The sequence below is a fragment of the Acomys minous genome (genome assembly GCF_964271855.1).
Source record: "Acomys minous genome assembly, chromosome: 2".
Lineage (NCBI taxonomy): Eukaryota > Metazoa > Chordata > Mammalia > Rodentia > Muridae > Acomys > Acomys minous.
The window spans coordinates 102,115,761-102,131,064 of record NC_140484.1 but is presented as its reverse complement, the minus strand read 5'-3'; the positions used below and the strand labels follow the sequence as shown (position 1 = coordinate 102,131,064).

Sequence of the window (15,304 nt, the reverse complement as noted above, 5' to 3'; positions counted from 1 at the left end):
CTCTTAAGAGAACATCAAGTCCTCTGAACCGCTGAGCCATCTTTCCAGCTCCAATTCCTGTGTGTGCACGTGTATGTCATGTGGGCACAGGTATGGAGATCACTTCTATCTTACAGATTCCAGGGATCAAGCTTGAGGTAGTTTGTCTTGTTAATCATATCCATGAACTCAATTAGGTCAAACCTCAAAACCAGGGCATTTACATATGCTGGAGAAGTAACATTCGAGGTCCGATGTGGTGACACACCTGTAATCTCAGCTGTTGGGAGTGGAGGTGAAAGGATTAGGAGTTCAAGGCCAGTTTCAGCCTTGTGGCTACGTGAGACACCATCTCACAGAGCTATAGTTTCATTGGACCCGTTCTTGCAGGTGTTGCGTGACTCATCAGCTGGTACACATTTCTACAGTAAGGTGACCAATAAATAGTAGCCTGAATGAAACTCATGCTCTACAAAACTATTCACCGAAAATGTTGGGCTCTCGGGAAAGCATGGATTGAAGGGTACCTGATCAACTCTTTGGGTGCTGACCCAACACAAGTGAAGAGAGGAAATCGTATTGGCCTCTAGCCAGCTTCGTAGTCCTTGATCAGAACAATAGCGTACACGATGTAATGGTCTCCTGCTTTGTTTTTTCTCACCTACCCCAAGCATGAAATGATCTAGTGCCAACACAGTTTTCAGTCCAGAGCTATTCCATGCATGCTCAGCAGCCACCATCCTTCTCCAGCCCAGGCCAGGGTTTCAAACTTAAGCTACTTTTAGTTAAAAAAAAAAAAAATTGCAATTAGAAGCCATAACCACACTGTCACCACTGAGATTGTTGACCAAGATGAAGTCTCACTCAGTAAGAGGACTTATAAATAATCTGTTTTTGCTTTGCTGCAGGGGGTTTTGCAATCTCAGCATGACTGCCACCAAGCCCTCCAGATAAAAGCAGCAATCACTTTGCGTGCTTTATCAGGAACCGGGGCCAGTACATTAATAGAAGGCCTGTGGGAGCTGTACAGGCAGCCTCATTGAAGATGCTGAAAGCCAGACTGCAACTCATCCTGGGTTTAAGCCTGGGGCTCAGCAGAAGCCACTGTTCCCATTCTTCTCAGCAAGACCCTTGGGAGCCACAGTTCCACTGCATCTTAGGCATCTGGTATACACCTTTACAAGAACAGTGTTTTTCTAGCAATCATCAAAAGCACCCAGAGACTACCTAATATGCTTGTCATACTCACAATCACCAAAGGAGTTTGAAAACTACAACCAGGGGCTGGAACGATGGCTTAGTGGGTAAGAATGCTTGCTATGCAAGCTTCAGTACCCAAGTTCAAATCCCCACCACCCAGGTAAAAAGCCGGGTCTGTCTACATGCATGCCACAACCCCAGTACTGTGGGGTAGATAGGAAGACTGCTGGGACTTGATGGCTTCCAGCCCAGCTCCAGGCACAGTGAGAGACACTGTTCTCAAGGGAACAAGGCAGAGTAGAGAATCATTCCTACTTACAATTTGCATATTACTTTTAATTGATTAGTGAGATGCTCATGTATGTTTGTGTGCTGAACTAAAAAGGTCAGAGGATGCTCGTCTAGTCCTAAAGCCCGCCCACCCTTACAAATAATCTGTAATATTTCATAAACAGGAGTAATATCTATTCAGAAACATCATCCTCCCAACTTCCAACTCAATATTGCCCTACACCTCCCTGCAACACACAACACACAATTTGGCAGCATAGTAAGTGGCCTTTATTTTACCATTTGTAGAAAACTGGCATTTCTGCCTCAAGGTTCATATTAAAAAATTATCAGCAGTACTTCTGAGCATTCAGCAATGCTGACAGATTCCATGTTACTTATACAAGCAAGGCTATTCTCCGTGTTCAAAATCCAAGACTTGTCCCGAGAGAGCTTATCAGACCATCCGCCACAGAGTTCAGGACCCATTTGTGACTGTGTCTTCTTCCAGCTCTTCTTCACCATCATCACTTGGCCCTGAAAAAAACCCCCAAACCACAAGTCATGTCAGTTTTGTATTATCCATCCACTCACCAGGCACATACACATTGATTTTTTTTAAAAAAAATGAATACACACACACACACACACACACACACACACAAACACAATCTGAGGCAGATTTTTTTTGCAAATTTCTGAGTTTGAGTCTGGTGACATTGAGTTTCAGGACAGCCAGGAGCTATGCAGAAAGAAAAACCAACCAACCAACCACCAGAAAGTTTTGCCTCATCCAAATGTTTAGGGAAACTAGCGAGGCTCAAGTCTGTCTGTCACTTCCATAGTCAGAAGCAAACAGCAGCTTCTGTTTGCTTTGCTACCAAGGCTTGCCTGGCTGAAGTGGCAGCTTCGTACAGACAGGTTCACAAGGTGAACTTCAAGTTTTCTTAAGGAACTCTTCCTGTTCTTCCCTGCAGCCCACTACTCTACCTTGTGTATCTGAATGTATCTTCACCCACGCAGGCACATGACTATTTGGAGAAGTCACTGTACTGCATTTTGTACGTCTTTCAACTGTTGAGTCACGTCGTGATCATTAGTATTTCCACTAGTTTCCCCAGAAATGTGAGCGTTAAACTGCGGACTTACATCTTCTTTCTCTAGAGGCCAGTGTAGTGATGGGGAAGCTTGAACCCAGGGTCATATGTGTGTTAGTTAGTGCTCTACCAGATTTACATCCCCAGCCAAGTTTCCCAAATGTTCCTTTTTGCTTAAAAGCTTCAATGTTATCATTGGTAATAAACACTGTTGGGAGCTGGGACTGAACTCAGGGACTTCAGCATGGTACGTATCCCTGAACTCCATCACCTGGCCTCCTTGCTGAGGCACCAGCAGCTTTTACCAGTACACATGCTACTAAACGGAAAGAGCAAACATCTCAGAGTTATTACAAACCTTTTACCTTGCATGTCCCAGAGACCACAATACCACAGTTCTTAAGAATATCTTATCTCCTCTCCTGAGAAGCTCCTCGCAATAGATGCTGCTGAAGTAGGAAGTCATTGTCTTCTGTAATGTCGTCACTGTAAGTTGCCCTTGCTGCTGCAGTAAAACCCACACCCCATACTCATGGAAGCAACTATCACTAAACTCAGTGGGTCACAAAACTAAAACAGCAGCTCAAACATGATGACCCTTGGAAAGCTATCAAGGTAGCAAGCCCAGGGATACTCACTCCAAACTTGGTAATATGTGTTCATTTGAACAGTTATCTCTAGTGCTCAACATGCTGTCTGACACAAACTTGGCATTCAAACAACAGAGTATCTCACACCCACAAACACTGGCCGTGTACTGAACACACTCATCACTCCTCCCCCACATCTTTGATGACAGTACTTATCTTAAACTTAAAGATTAAAGTGCCCTCCTAAGACAAAGAAACCTGCCCAAGGACAGGACTGGTTAGGCTCTTTATACAGTCCGTCCTGAACCATTAAATCACCATATACGGCAGTACCTTGCTTTACAGGGATTATGGTGTGGATTATCACAGAAGACTTTGGTTATTTTGTGCAGACCGAGAGCATACTTACATAAACCTAGACAGAGTAGGCTATTAAACTACTCATCTGGTGAAGGCAACTATTTTCTTAAAACTATGAACTTAGGCAACATGTCACTGTTCTCAATAACATGGACAACTGAAAAACAAAGCTAAGTACCTGTGCATCTATACAAATCTAAATACAGACAGCATAGAGTAAAAATACCGGGCAGAAGGATTTTTAAACTGTCACCCTATGAGATCGCTATTGTAAATTGTTTATTCATCCACCATATAGCAAAATATCCACTATATAGCATGTGACTAGATGTTCACATAGTCACCTCTAGAACTTTATTCTTTCCATATTATGAAATGTTTTTCTTCAACTAGTATAGACCCCATACATATCCCAATGGCTTAACTTTCTTTACTGACCTTCCCACCTCCCTTCCTATTTCTTCTTGCGGGGTTGAGGGGAGAAAGGGTCTTGTGTAACCCAGGCTGGTCTCAAACTTGTTTTGTAGACAAGAATGACCTTCAACTCCTGACCGTCATGCGTCCCTCAGCCTCCTACATACTGTGTCGTCATGCCAGCCAGATAGTACTTTGTAATCATTCTGATGCGCTGTTTTAGAAGTTCAGACAGAACAGTTTGCTGACCTGATCTGCGCTCTCTGCCAGGTATCTGGCCAGACTGCAGCAGGCCCTTCAGCCGCTCCACTTCAGCCAGCGTCGATGCGTTCGCTATGGCATTCTAGAAAACACAGGGGAAGGGAGATAACAACACCCAGAAGACACTACAGAAATTCCAGGCAACTTTCCCATAGGACATAAGCCACACAGCTCTGTGCTTGGGAAGAACCCCACAGGCACAGGGCACACGGCACACTAACAACCAACCTAGAAAACAGACCATCGGTTTTCACTATTTTGGGAGAGATCAGGCCCTTATAAGGGAGAAAAAGCAACATTTCACAATCCCTAGAAGCTAAGTATCTGTTTGGAATTCTGTTGCTGGAGACTTTAGGATTTTCTACTAATATTCCAACAGGAGATGTCAGCTAGCAAATATTGGGGGGGAGGGGAAACTAAGGCAAACTCCAAGACTGCACACTAACATAACTAACTGCTCAAATTAGTAAATGTATCCTGGGAAAAGGAGAAACATACCAATGCCTTCCATTAGTTCATGTAATTATTCAAGCCAAAGTCTGGTCCAACGGTAGCTTTAAGCTAGTATTTTTTCCCCCCTGAACTAGAATCAGCAGAGTCCTAAGGACTGTGGGAAGACGGTCTCCACAATGACATCGCTGTCCTAGTCTGGCTCTCTCTAGTCCCGTAGCCCCAATACATCCTCACCTTGATTGCTTCCACATCCCCTGCAGATGGCCCACCTTTCTTTTTGTCAGTTGGCAAACCAGCACCTGGATTAAAACTTGGGAGGGAGAATATAATTGTTACATTCTGACTGGTACAAGCTGCTTCTCTTACTTTCAAAAGCTTTTGAAAGTAATTCAACCAGTGTAGTATCTTATCTTTGTTAACAAACTGATACAAGAACTCTCTCCTTCAGAAACACCACCCAATCCATCTTCCTATAGAGAAAGCAGGGTGTTTAACACCACATTAGGAAGGTAAATCAAAATACATGCTCTGCTAACCTGTAGAAATTTCCTGTGATGTACAGACCACAAATGGTCTGCCACCATCATTCAAATGTAATACCGCATTAACCACAGTTTTGGGTTCAATTTTGCAAGAGGCAAGCTGCCAGACAGTGTTTCTGAAGGTGAAGTGGAGTTAAGTTGGATATCCGTATCTTACGTTTTGCTTCTCCTGGCAATATCCTTTGCAAGCTGTGCACCCCGTTTGCCCTTGAACATTTTCTCTGCTTCCTGACGCTCCTACAGCAACACCACACACAGAGTTAATCAAAATAGGAATACCACATGCATTTAGATGCATTCCTCAGAAAACATGGAAGAGAATTCTCCTGAAATATTCTGGGTTGGTAAAAACACCAAAAGCCAACTTTAAATTAGAAGACACAGTAGTCCAACCTTCTCAGGCAAAGCTCTCAAAAAGCACCCATCCTAGCTTCAAAGAGGGACTTCCAAGAGACTACAGAGATGAATTAGCACTTCCTACAATGGAAAAACCATTCTTTTTTTGTTGTTGTTTTGGTTTTTCACGACAGGGTTTCTCTGTGTATCCTTAGCTGTCCTGGACTCGCTTTGTAGACCAGGCTGGCCTCGAACTCACAGTGATCCAGTTGCCTCTGCCTCCTGAGTGCTGGGATTAAAGGCAGAAAAGCCATTCTAACAGGCAGAGCTGTTCAAAGCTGAGTTACACTATGCTTCCTATTGGGAGCACATCTAAGCAGACAATTGACCATGTAGTTCTAGCATTTGGCCAACTTTAGAATGGCCAACAAAGCTCTACCATAAACTGCTAAGAGGCAAAACAAAAGAAAACAACCCCAACAAAACAGTAACAGTCTTCTTTCCCACACATTAAATTTCAAAATAATGGTAAATTTTACTTATTTAAACAACTTGGAAAACTCAGCAATGAAAGCATACAGAAAAGGCCAATTCTGTAGTGATTCCCAGCCAGTGTGCAATACTCACTTTTAGTTTCACTTTCTGAAAGTCTAGCACTCTGACTTGTGGAACTTTGTAAATCACATAAAGGCGGTAATGCTTCTTATTTGTTACAGGATTTCTTAGGATGCTGTAAGAAAAGTGACAGCACTGCATGTAAGAGGGTCATTTGAAAAGTGTGAGGACTACAAGTCAGGAGAAAGCACACCACTCTTGTTACTTCGCTGTCACGGTGACACATACCACCCAGGGAAGAGCTGTCTATTAGCAGCCTGAAGGAGTTATTTAGTTACATCGTCACAAGTAATTTCCATACCTTAGATATGTGAGTGATTTGAGAGATGCCAATGGGTCCAGATCACCCTATAAAATAAGAGTCACAGTAAGAACAAGGCTGACAGACATGCTACCATTCTGATAGTCTGAAATGACAAGTATCTTTGAAGCAAACATCACACTGTTTACTTATTTTTTACGGCTCCAGGACCTAATCTAATACTAATACAACCTAATAAACGGATGAATAATATAGTCCAGCTTTTTAAAGTCTTGGTAGTAACAACACCTGCTTCAAAAGAAGACAAAAGAAAAAGAAAAAGAAAAAAAAAAGATTCCCTATAGCAATTTCAAAGTCACTACTAGGGAATGATTCCAAAGTGAAACCAATGATAACACCAGTGACTTACTTGGAGCAGCTGCTTACATGGGAACCTCAAGCCAAGATCTTGGTCTAGTGTGGGGTTTTTGCTGTTTGTTTGAGACAGAATCTGCTATACCCTGGGCTGGCCTTGAACTTGCTAGGGTCTCCGATCTTGATCCTCCCAAGGGTTGGAATTACAGGTATATGCCACCACACCGGGTGCAAAATGTCCTTTCTTATTAGTATATCCCAGGTGGCCTCAGGGAGTGTATTATCTGTGAAAAGGTACTGTCATCCTAGGCCACCCCGCCTCCATCTCTTCACATATTTTCAAAGACAAGATGAATAGCATAGCTTAAAAAATTATGGGTGCTAGTCACTGTGGCACATGTTTTGATCCCAGCACTCAGGAGGAAGAGAAAGACAGAGCTCAGTGAATTTGAGGCCAGCCTATTCTACACAGTGAGTTCAGACCAGCCAGGGCCACATATTTTCAAACTCTTCCCAAACTGTCCTGGAGACCATGATGGAACAAAGATAGCAACACTAAAAAGACACCACCAAACGCTACAGGCAAACTAGACAAGGTATTCCTAGAAAGCGTACAGTGGGAATAGGCCAGGGCATCAGCTACAGAACTTGTACAGTGTTTGTGAAGAAAGTAGAGGAAGCCAGGAAGGTGTATGATAACCCAGAGAACTCCCTGATAACCCACAGGCATTCAGTGTGAGAGCAGCTGCCCAAGGGGCTGCGTGTTTCAATAGTAAGTCCAGGGAGAGGCAGATGGTGTGTAATGGGGCTACAGCAATGTGGATGCTCAGGCTTGCTGTCTTTTCTCTCACTGGGGACAAAGTCTTGCTATACAGTCCTGATTGGCCAAATTGTGTCCCTTACAGGACAGATTCTTACACTAAGGAGAAACTTGGGCTAGGCCTAAAGGAGTAACTCAAGAGGGACACTGGAAATAGCACAGATGAAAGCAGGACTCACTTCTGCAGCATCCAACTGGAAGGAAACAGAGGTCAGTGCGGCATTTTTGTTAAGTGCATCACAATTTTACAAAGCAATGAGAGAGAACAGAGTTCTCAGAAAGCAAGCAGCCATCTTCACACTATCAGAGGGAGTGCTGGAGCTCGAGCACTGGCACACTGCACACTGCCGCAATGAGACTCCAAAAGGAATAAACACCAAAGTGTCTGTTATACATGCACAACACAGAACACAGCAACAGCATGCCAATGGGCTTAATAAAAAAAGAAGAGCTAGGCCTGTAGCTCTGTGTGTGTGCAGGGAGGAGGATGCTTGCCTAGCATTGGAAAGGTCCTAGATCCAGGTTTTGCTTCTACAATGTATCACCCAAGACACTGGTTCTAGAAAGACTCCCTGCTGGGACCTGCTCTAGCCCAGCTGTGTGCCAGTCGAGTGCTGGCTTTAAAGCTGGGCGTAGTGGCTCATGCCTGCAATCCTAGCATTTGGAAGGCTAAAAACGGAAGCCTGTAGGAAATTCGAGGCCAGCATGGACTACATATGGAGTTACAAATCAGTCTGGTGACACAATTAAGGGACTGTCTCAAAACACAATACAGGCTAACAGTTAGTCTCACTGATGGCAAGACCCCACTGGTGAAGTCACCACATACTTTTGTCACAGGACGTAAGAAATCAAGTTGGTGCTGACCAGGAAGCTTCCTCCTAGCCAGCTAGCTTTCACGGTACCAGAAGGTGCTAGGCAGGCTACTGGGATAAAGTCATCAGCAGTCTTACCCAGCTGTGAATACTGTCAGCTCAGTAACGATGATGTGGCAAGATATACCCATAGGTGCAATGGTGGCACAAATGTTAAGGTACAACCATTTTCTGACTTGATTTAAGACCCAGTTCCACAGAAGGAAATGCATGTCTGATACAACAAATCTAGCTAAGAAACCATGGTCGGGGAGCTCACAGGCCCTAGGCGTGAACTACCCTTATCATTCTGTTAACCGGACATAGCTTCACACTGCCCTCTAAACACGGATCTCTATGCCTGCAGATTGGTAGTGCAGGTCTTGGACCTCATTAGAGAAGTTTCTCTGTGGAGTGGACATTTGTGGAGTTTACGAGCAACTCACAGCTGGCCAAAGTGTAGAGAATAAATGTCTCTGGAGGGCTGAGCCACAATGGGACATCTACATCACACTCCCTTTCCGCCAGGCTCAGACTACTGAGGAGGAAGGGAAAATAGAAAGACTGTAAGAGCAAGGTAGGGGTGGGCAAAGGCCAGGCCATACCGTGCATCCTGGACATATCAGCATCACTGTACTCATGAACACACAGTGGCTGTGTCAACTGCACAAGCCCAAGCTGGCCAACATTCCCACATGGAAGATGGTGGGGGCTCACCTCTAGCGCAGTAACTTTTCACATTGGGGCAGCTGGGGGAGGGAGAGTCAGTATTCTTTAAGGGTGTGGCTCCTGGTAGGTCAGCCACTCTCCTGTAGACAGCCCCACGCCCCTGAGTCTATAGTATTCGGCCAGCACAAATAGGACATGGTGGGTTAAAAACAGGAGGGCTAGGCACGGTGGCTCAGGAGACAGAGGCAGGAGGATCTCTGAGTTTCAGGACTATAGAAAAGACCCCATTTCAAAAAAAAAAAAAAAAAAAGGAAAGGAAAGTGTGAGAACATGTGGGCAGATATGGGAGGAAGTGGGGATAAATGTGTACATGTATTAAATTCTCAAAGAATAAAAACATTACATTAAAAAATAATTGTTAAGATTATTATAAAGGCATTGGGTGTCTTTAAACTGATGACATTGCTAAGAGTAGATATAGATACAGATAATTTCTAAGCTATTTGAAGGAAAAATGGAATGACAGAGAAAGTGCACATGCATACATACACAATAACAAAAAAAAAAAAATCCCCCAGAAAAGCCAGAACAGCCGACAGAGAAAGCCCCCTGATATGCCAGTAATACCATTAAATCAAAAACAGACTTAACAGTAGAGTTTTAAAATCCTACCACTGGGGCTGGACCTAGTGGTTAAGAGCACCTCCCAGGTTTGAGTCCCACCACCCATGTGGTGGCTCATGGCCGTCTGTAGCTCCAGTTTTAGGGGATCTGATGCTCTTCTGAGCATATGGACACCAGGCACACATGTGGGACACATACGTATATGTAGGCCACACACTCAAACACACAAAATAAATCTAAAATAAAATTTAAAAAATCCTATTACATGCAGTTTTTAAGAGACAACAAAAATGAAAGTTCTAGATGGTAAAAAGATGTGTCATGGAGCATTTAACCTAGAACACACACACAAAACCAAAAAACAAAGCTGTTTGGGCATATTATATTACATGACACAAACCTCAAGGCCAAACAGTATTAACAGACAGGTCACAAGGTTCAGTTCCCAGAAAAATACTAACAAATTTAAATCTTGTACAAATTAAAAACTAGGCCAAATGTAGTAGCGCATATGCCTTTAATCCCAGCACTGGGGAGGCAGAGGCAGGCAGATCTCTGTGAGTTCAAGGCCAGCCTGGGCTACAGCGGAAGTTCTAGTACAGCCAGGGCTGCACTTCCCTACCAAGACACCCAACAGAATCAAAAACAGAAAGGCACACCTGAGTGGGCAAAGAGATCTGTGACAGATAGAATTCAAATGCTTGTCAACTCCCAACACAAAAACCAAACCAACACAACCAAAGGGGGAAAAACCATTAAAAAGTAAAAAGCCAAAGGCTGAAATAGCAAAATAATCAGGAAAAAACACAACACAACAAAACAAAAAAACGAAGAGACACTAGGAGGTAATTTTCTGAAGCAGGAAGTATCCTTAACCTTGCCCCTTAAGAGTCTTCCCCATTCAACTCACCAGCTCCACTAGACTGTTGTTGGTGAGAATGAGCTCCCTCAGGCAGGGAAGGGCCTGGTCAAGCCCTTCACCTATACGGCTGGAATAAAAACACAGGCTCTCAGTGAAACCAAATCCAAATAAGCGAACATTTACCTCCCTCCTTGCCAAGTATTTAACACCTCGATGTAAGGGTATCCTTCTCCCACACCCCATCTCAGGGACAGCAGCGAAGTCGGAGCCTTGTCTGAGGCACAGGGCCAGTGACAGGGATGCGATGACCTCAGAAAGCCACACCTGAGCGTCTTTCCATTGCCAAGTGGTCTGGTGCAACCCAAGGAAAAGCGAGGTAGGAAAAACCACTTAGCCAATTTACAACTTATTGTTCAAAAACCTAAAACCTCAGTAATTCTGCATTCCGTGAACTGGTGTAAGACATTCATTCATCTGAAGAGAATGTTTAATCAAGAAAATGGCTTCTCCCCAAAAACACCACTCAGTGCTTTTATGTGTATGGGTGTTTTGCCTGCACTTTATCACATACCAATTGTGTGCTTGGTGCCTGTGGAAGCCACCCTTGAATTCCCTGGGACTGGAAAAGGAGCGGCCAGTGCTCTTAACCAGGGCAATGCCACTAGCCCCTGTAGTCTTTTCTTAATAAAAGCTTTGCCATCTGAGTGGTGGTGGCACAGGCCTTTAATACCAGCACTGTGGAGGCAGAGGCAGGGGGATCACTTGAGTTTGAGATCAGCCTGGTCTCCAGAGTGAGTTCTTGGACAGCAAAGGCTACACAGAGAAATCCTGTCTCAAACAAACAAAAGAAAACATATAGGATCTTAATTTCACAGAATTGTATTCTAGAAACCAACTACAAATTAAAACAGCAAGGTGTATGAGGTACAGGCACTCAGTGAAAAAGTAATTTTACTTCATAAAAAAAGATTTTATTGAGACAGTCCCAATATGTAGCACTGGCTGGAACTTGTTATATAGACAAGGCTGGCCTTGAACTCACAGAGAGCCACCTGCTTCTGCTGCCCAAGTGTTAGGATTAAATTCGAATGCCATATACCTGTCCTTTATAAATCTTTTTTATTATGATACTGTTGATAACTGCTCTAGAATCTAAAATGTATACACAGCAACATGTTTTAAATTTAAAGTTTAGTATCGGCTATGAATATTACAGATCTCTGAAGGGTGGCAAATAGGTCAGACAATGCCCAAGTTAATCTCCCAATCTCTTAGGAAAAATGCTCTCTTCATTTCTCCCCTTAAGAGACAGGGAGAGGCTAGAGAGGCGGCTCAACAACACAGAGCTCTGGCTGGTCTTCCAGAGGCCGCAGAGCTGTTCCTAGCACCTGGGGCAGCTCTCTAACTCAAGCTCCAGCGCCCTCTTCTGGCCTCTAAAGGCACTAGGCAGCTAGGAGGTACAGACAGACACACCCGCAGGCAAAACACTAATTACATAAGATTAAAAAAAATGTCTTCCGGGTACATTGTAACATTTACTTCAGGGAAGAAAGTATCCTTCCTGGCAGACACTCACCATATTCTGTTGTTGTTCACCAATAATGTTTTCAGTCTTCTCAACAAAGGGAAACCATCCAGTTTCCTGATCTCATTGTCAGAAAAATCAATAGCGTCAAATTGGTCTAAGGTTGCACCTAGATTTTCAATGACTGGAATTTTATATCCTGTAGGAGGGAAAGCAAGCCATACAACAAATATTAATATAAATGAAAGGTCCTGAAAATAGTAGGAGTATTTAATGGTAACTTGATGCAAAGCTTTCATTTCAGGAAGTATTAACCTGACACCGATGTCAGGTCAAGCACTGTACAAAAATACTAAAGATAAATGACAAACTAGTTACATGGGATCCTTAGTGTCAAGAAGCTTATAGTCTTCTGGCAAACTTGAAGAGGCTGAAGGCAAGAGCAGCCATACTTACTTGCACTGGTGCCCACTGGCCACAAGAACGTCTACAAGGTATTCACTGCTCTAAGTCCTTAGAGCTGTTAGGCTCCATGACAGACTTGGACACTTTAAACTGCTTAGCGTTAATGCCCAAGCCCTGGTCAGAAACTGCTGACAGGTGTTCTCCATCTCGCACAGAACTCATCCGCGTATCCTCACGGTACCGCGCCAGCGCCAACGGTTTATATACAACCACAAGTCACCCCGGGAGTGTCTCCTTGATTGTCTAACGGGCATAATTATCAAGGTACTAAAGGACGAAGAGGTACCCAACACAGTTGTGAAAGAGCGCAATAAAGTATGGTACCAAAATAAGTATTCTCAAGACTGCATGCCCTTCGGAGATACAGCAGAGACCAAAACCGCGCCAAGACAGTAAAAGGATCAGATGCTCCTCCACTGACTGGACTTTTCTCCGAGAAAGTTAATTTCAACACAGAAAAGCACTAGGATTTCCCATACATCAACAAGACATTTTAGCAAATGGCAACGCATAATGCCCTTCGACTGTGGTTGCCTCAGGTCACACACAGTCTTACAATCTTAACCCCTCTCAAAGCCATCTCCTGAAAAGCTAATGATTGCACTCTCGATGCTATGTTTTTTTTAAAAAATCAAGTTCTGTATCTACCGCCCTAAACATGGAAATGACTATTAGGCTTTGGTCAAACACTTCAATCTTGAAAACACCTGTTATAAGAGTTAATTGTCGGGGGGCTGCGGCTCTGGACCACTGCTTGCTTGACAGGCACAAACCCTGGGCTCATCCGAAGCACCATATAAACACGGTGCACAGATCTATCCAGCACCTCGAGAGTAGAGCCAAGAGGGTCCGAGGTTTGAGATAATCCTTAGCTATACAGCGGTTTGAAACCAGCTCGGACTACAGGAGACCCTGTCTCAAAAGCAAACAAAACCAAACGGAAATCACTGCGCAATAAAGATAACAGTGGCACATATCCAACCCACCCTCGCGAATCATAATAACGCATTAGTTAAAAACCAGCCGGCCGCCGTCCTGTAAGTACCATGTTCTATTTTCCTAGCTCGCAAACAGTTCAGGCTGCTGAACACCCCGGGCAATGCCTAACGACTACGGACCAGGGAAAAAATCGAGGTACCGTGTCTGCTAAGCAGGAGCGCGGGTAACAAACGACTCCCAAGGGCCCTGTGGGACCGTCGATCGGCAGCACCCCGGGGCCCGGTGGGAGGTCCGCCGGCCAGGCTCCGGCCTCCGCGCACGCGGCGGGGCCGGCTTCCCGCGGCCGCGCGCCGGGACCCGGACACAGCCCGCGCTCTGCCCAACTCACCGCGGAGGTCCAGCTCACGGTCCCTCACAGCATTGGTGTACTGCGCCGCCTGCTCGATCAGCTCCGCCGTCAGTTTCACCATCCTGTCGCCGCCCGCGTCGTAGCCTCGGCCACCGGCCTGCGCCTCCCGCCAGTGCCGCGTCCCAGAGTGCACCGCGCCGAGCTGCCAGACAGCACCAATCGTAGCCGCGCGCAGCTCGACCACTAGGCTAAAGCAATCGAAAGCTCAGCCGGGAGTCGCGATCGTCGTCTTTGCTTCAGGATTCTTGGCTGATACGTCCCCGGGACCGTGGCGAGCCCAGATTCCTGACTTTTTTTGTCCAAAACATGCGGGAGGCGCTCTCTCTTACCTCAGTGCACTTTGAGGGAGGAGTAGTAAGAACTTTCTCCGTTTCCCCACCCAACAGGGGGCAGAAGCGCCTGATTTCGGCTCCAGCACATGCAACCACGTAGTACAGCAGTCACCTTCAAGCTTGAGGCTGAACTTGTGGCTTCTAGACATTTAGGTATTAAATATCAAGGGCCTGGTCAGATGGCTTAGAAGAGCACTTGCTGCTTTTGCTATGGACTGAGTTCGCATTCCAGCACCCAGCTGGGCGCCTTACAACCGCTTGTAACTCCAGCCTCGGGAGATTCTTTGCCCCATTTCTTGCCTCCTTGGATACCGGCCATCCCAAAGACACATATATACATAAAATTAAAATAAATCTTAAATGATATTTATATTGAAGGCCGGCATGGTGGAGAGTGCCTTTAATCCCAGGATTTGGGAGGCAAAGGGAGGTGGATCTCTGAGATTGAGGCCATCTGGGTCTACACAGCGAGTTCTAGGACAACCAGCACTGCACAGAGAACCCTGTCTCAAACAAAGAAGCAACAAAAAAGTTCACATGAAGTGCAGCAGAGTACACACATCAGAAGTCTGACATTTGATAAGTGTCCGCAGTGACCACAACACACCCGGAGAGCCTTGACCTCTGTCTCCAAAGGCCACTGATAGCCCAATTCCACAAATTAGTGTACTTATATTTGATCATAGCTTATTAATTAGTGTCCATGCCACCTGTGCTTGGGTGCAGGCAAGGCTTCCGGCCTGAGACTTCCTGGAGCTTGCTGTTGTGATCCTGTGGACTTGTGTGTTAGAAGCTGAACTCTGATCCTCTGCAAGAGCAGAAAGCACTCTTAAAAAAAAAAAAACGTTAAAAAAAAAAAAACCCTATGTATCTTTGTGGTTTGTCCACATGGGTGTAGACTCAAAGGCCAGAGCTGCCAGACTCTCTGAAACTGGAGTTACAGGCGGTTGCTGGGAGCTGAACTCAGGTCCTCTAAAAGAGCTGTAGGTAGTCTTAACTGCTGAGTCATGGAATGACTGACCTAAGAACCATCTCGAACATCTCACCCTCCTGCCTCAAACTCCAAGTGCTA

General features: G+C 44.9%; 1 protein-coding gene across 1 annotated transcript; it reads right to left on the bottom strand.

Annotated features, from left to right (window-relative positions):
- Positions 1–1,717: 1,717 nt before the first annotated feature.
- On the bottom strand, positions 1,718–14,051 carry SNRPA1 (small nuclear ribonucleoprotein polypeptide A'). Its single transcript, XM_084773588.1, has 9 exons — positions 13,880–14,051; positions 12,139–12,286; positions 10,611–10,689; positions 6,419–6,465; positions 6,130–6,232; positions 5,324–5,403; positions 4,859–4,934; positions 4,160–4,253; positions 1,718–1,986 (listed from the first exon to the last, which is right to left on the bottom strand). The coding sequence occupies exons 1-9, from the start codon at positions 13,959–13,961 to the stop codon at positions 1,928–1,930; spliced, it is 768 nt and encodes a 255-aa protein (XP_084629714.1). The 5' UTR covers positions 13,962–14,051; the 3' UTR covers positions 1,718–1,927.
- Between the last annotated feature and the right edge of the window lie 1,253 nt (positions 14,052–15,304).

Bases quoted from the DNA above. Each gene is read 5' to 3' on its own strand.
- SNRPA1 (XM_084773588.1), bottom strand. From the start codon at position 13,961: ATGGTGAAACTGACGGCGGAGCTGATCGAGCAGGCGGCGCAGTACACC. The intron at 12,287-13,879 runs GTGAGTTGGGCA...TCCCTCCTACAG, and splicing joins CCGTGAGCTGGACCTCCGCG to GATATAAAATTCCAGTCATT. The intron at 4,935-5,323 runs GTAAGATACGGA...CTCCCTCCCAAG, and splicing joins ATTGCCAGGAGAAGCAAAAC to TTTTAATCCAGGTGCTGGTT.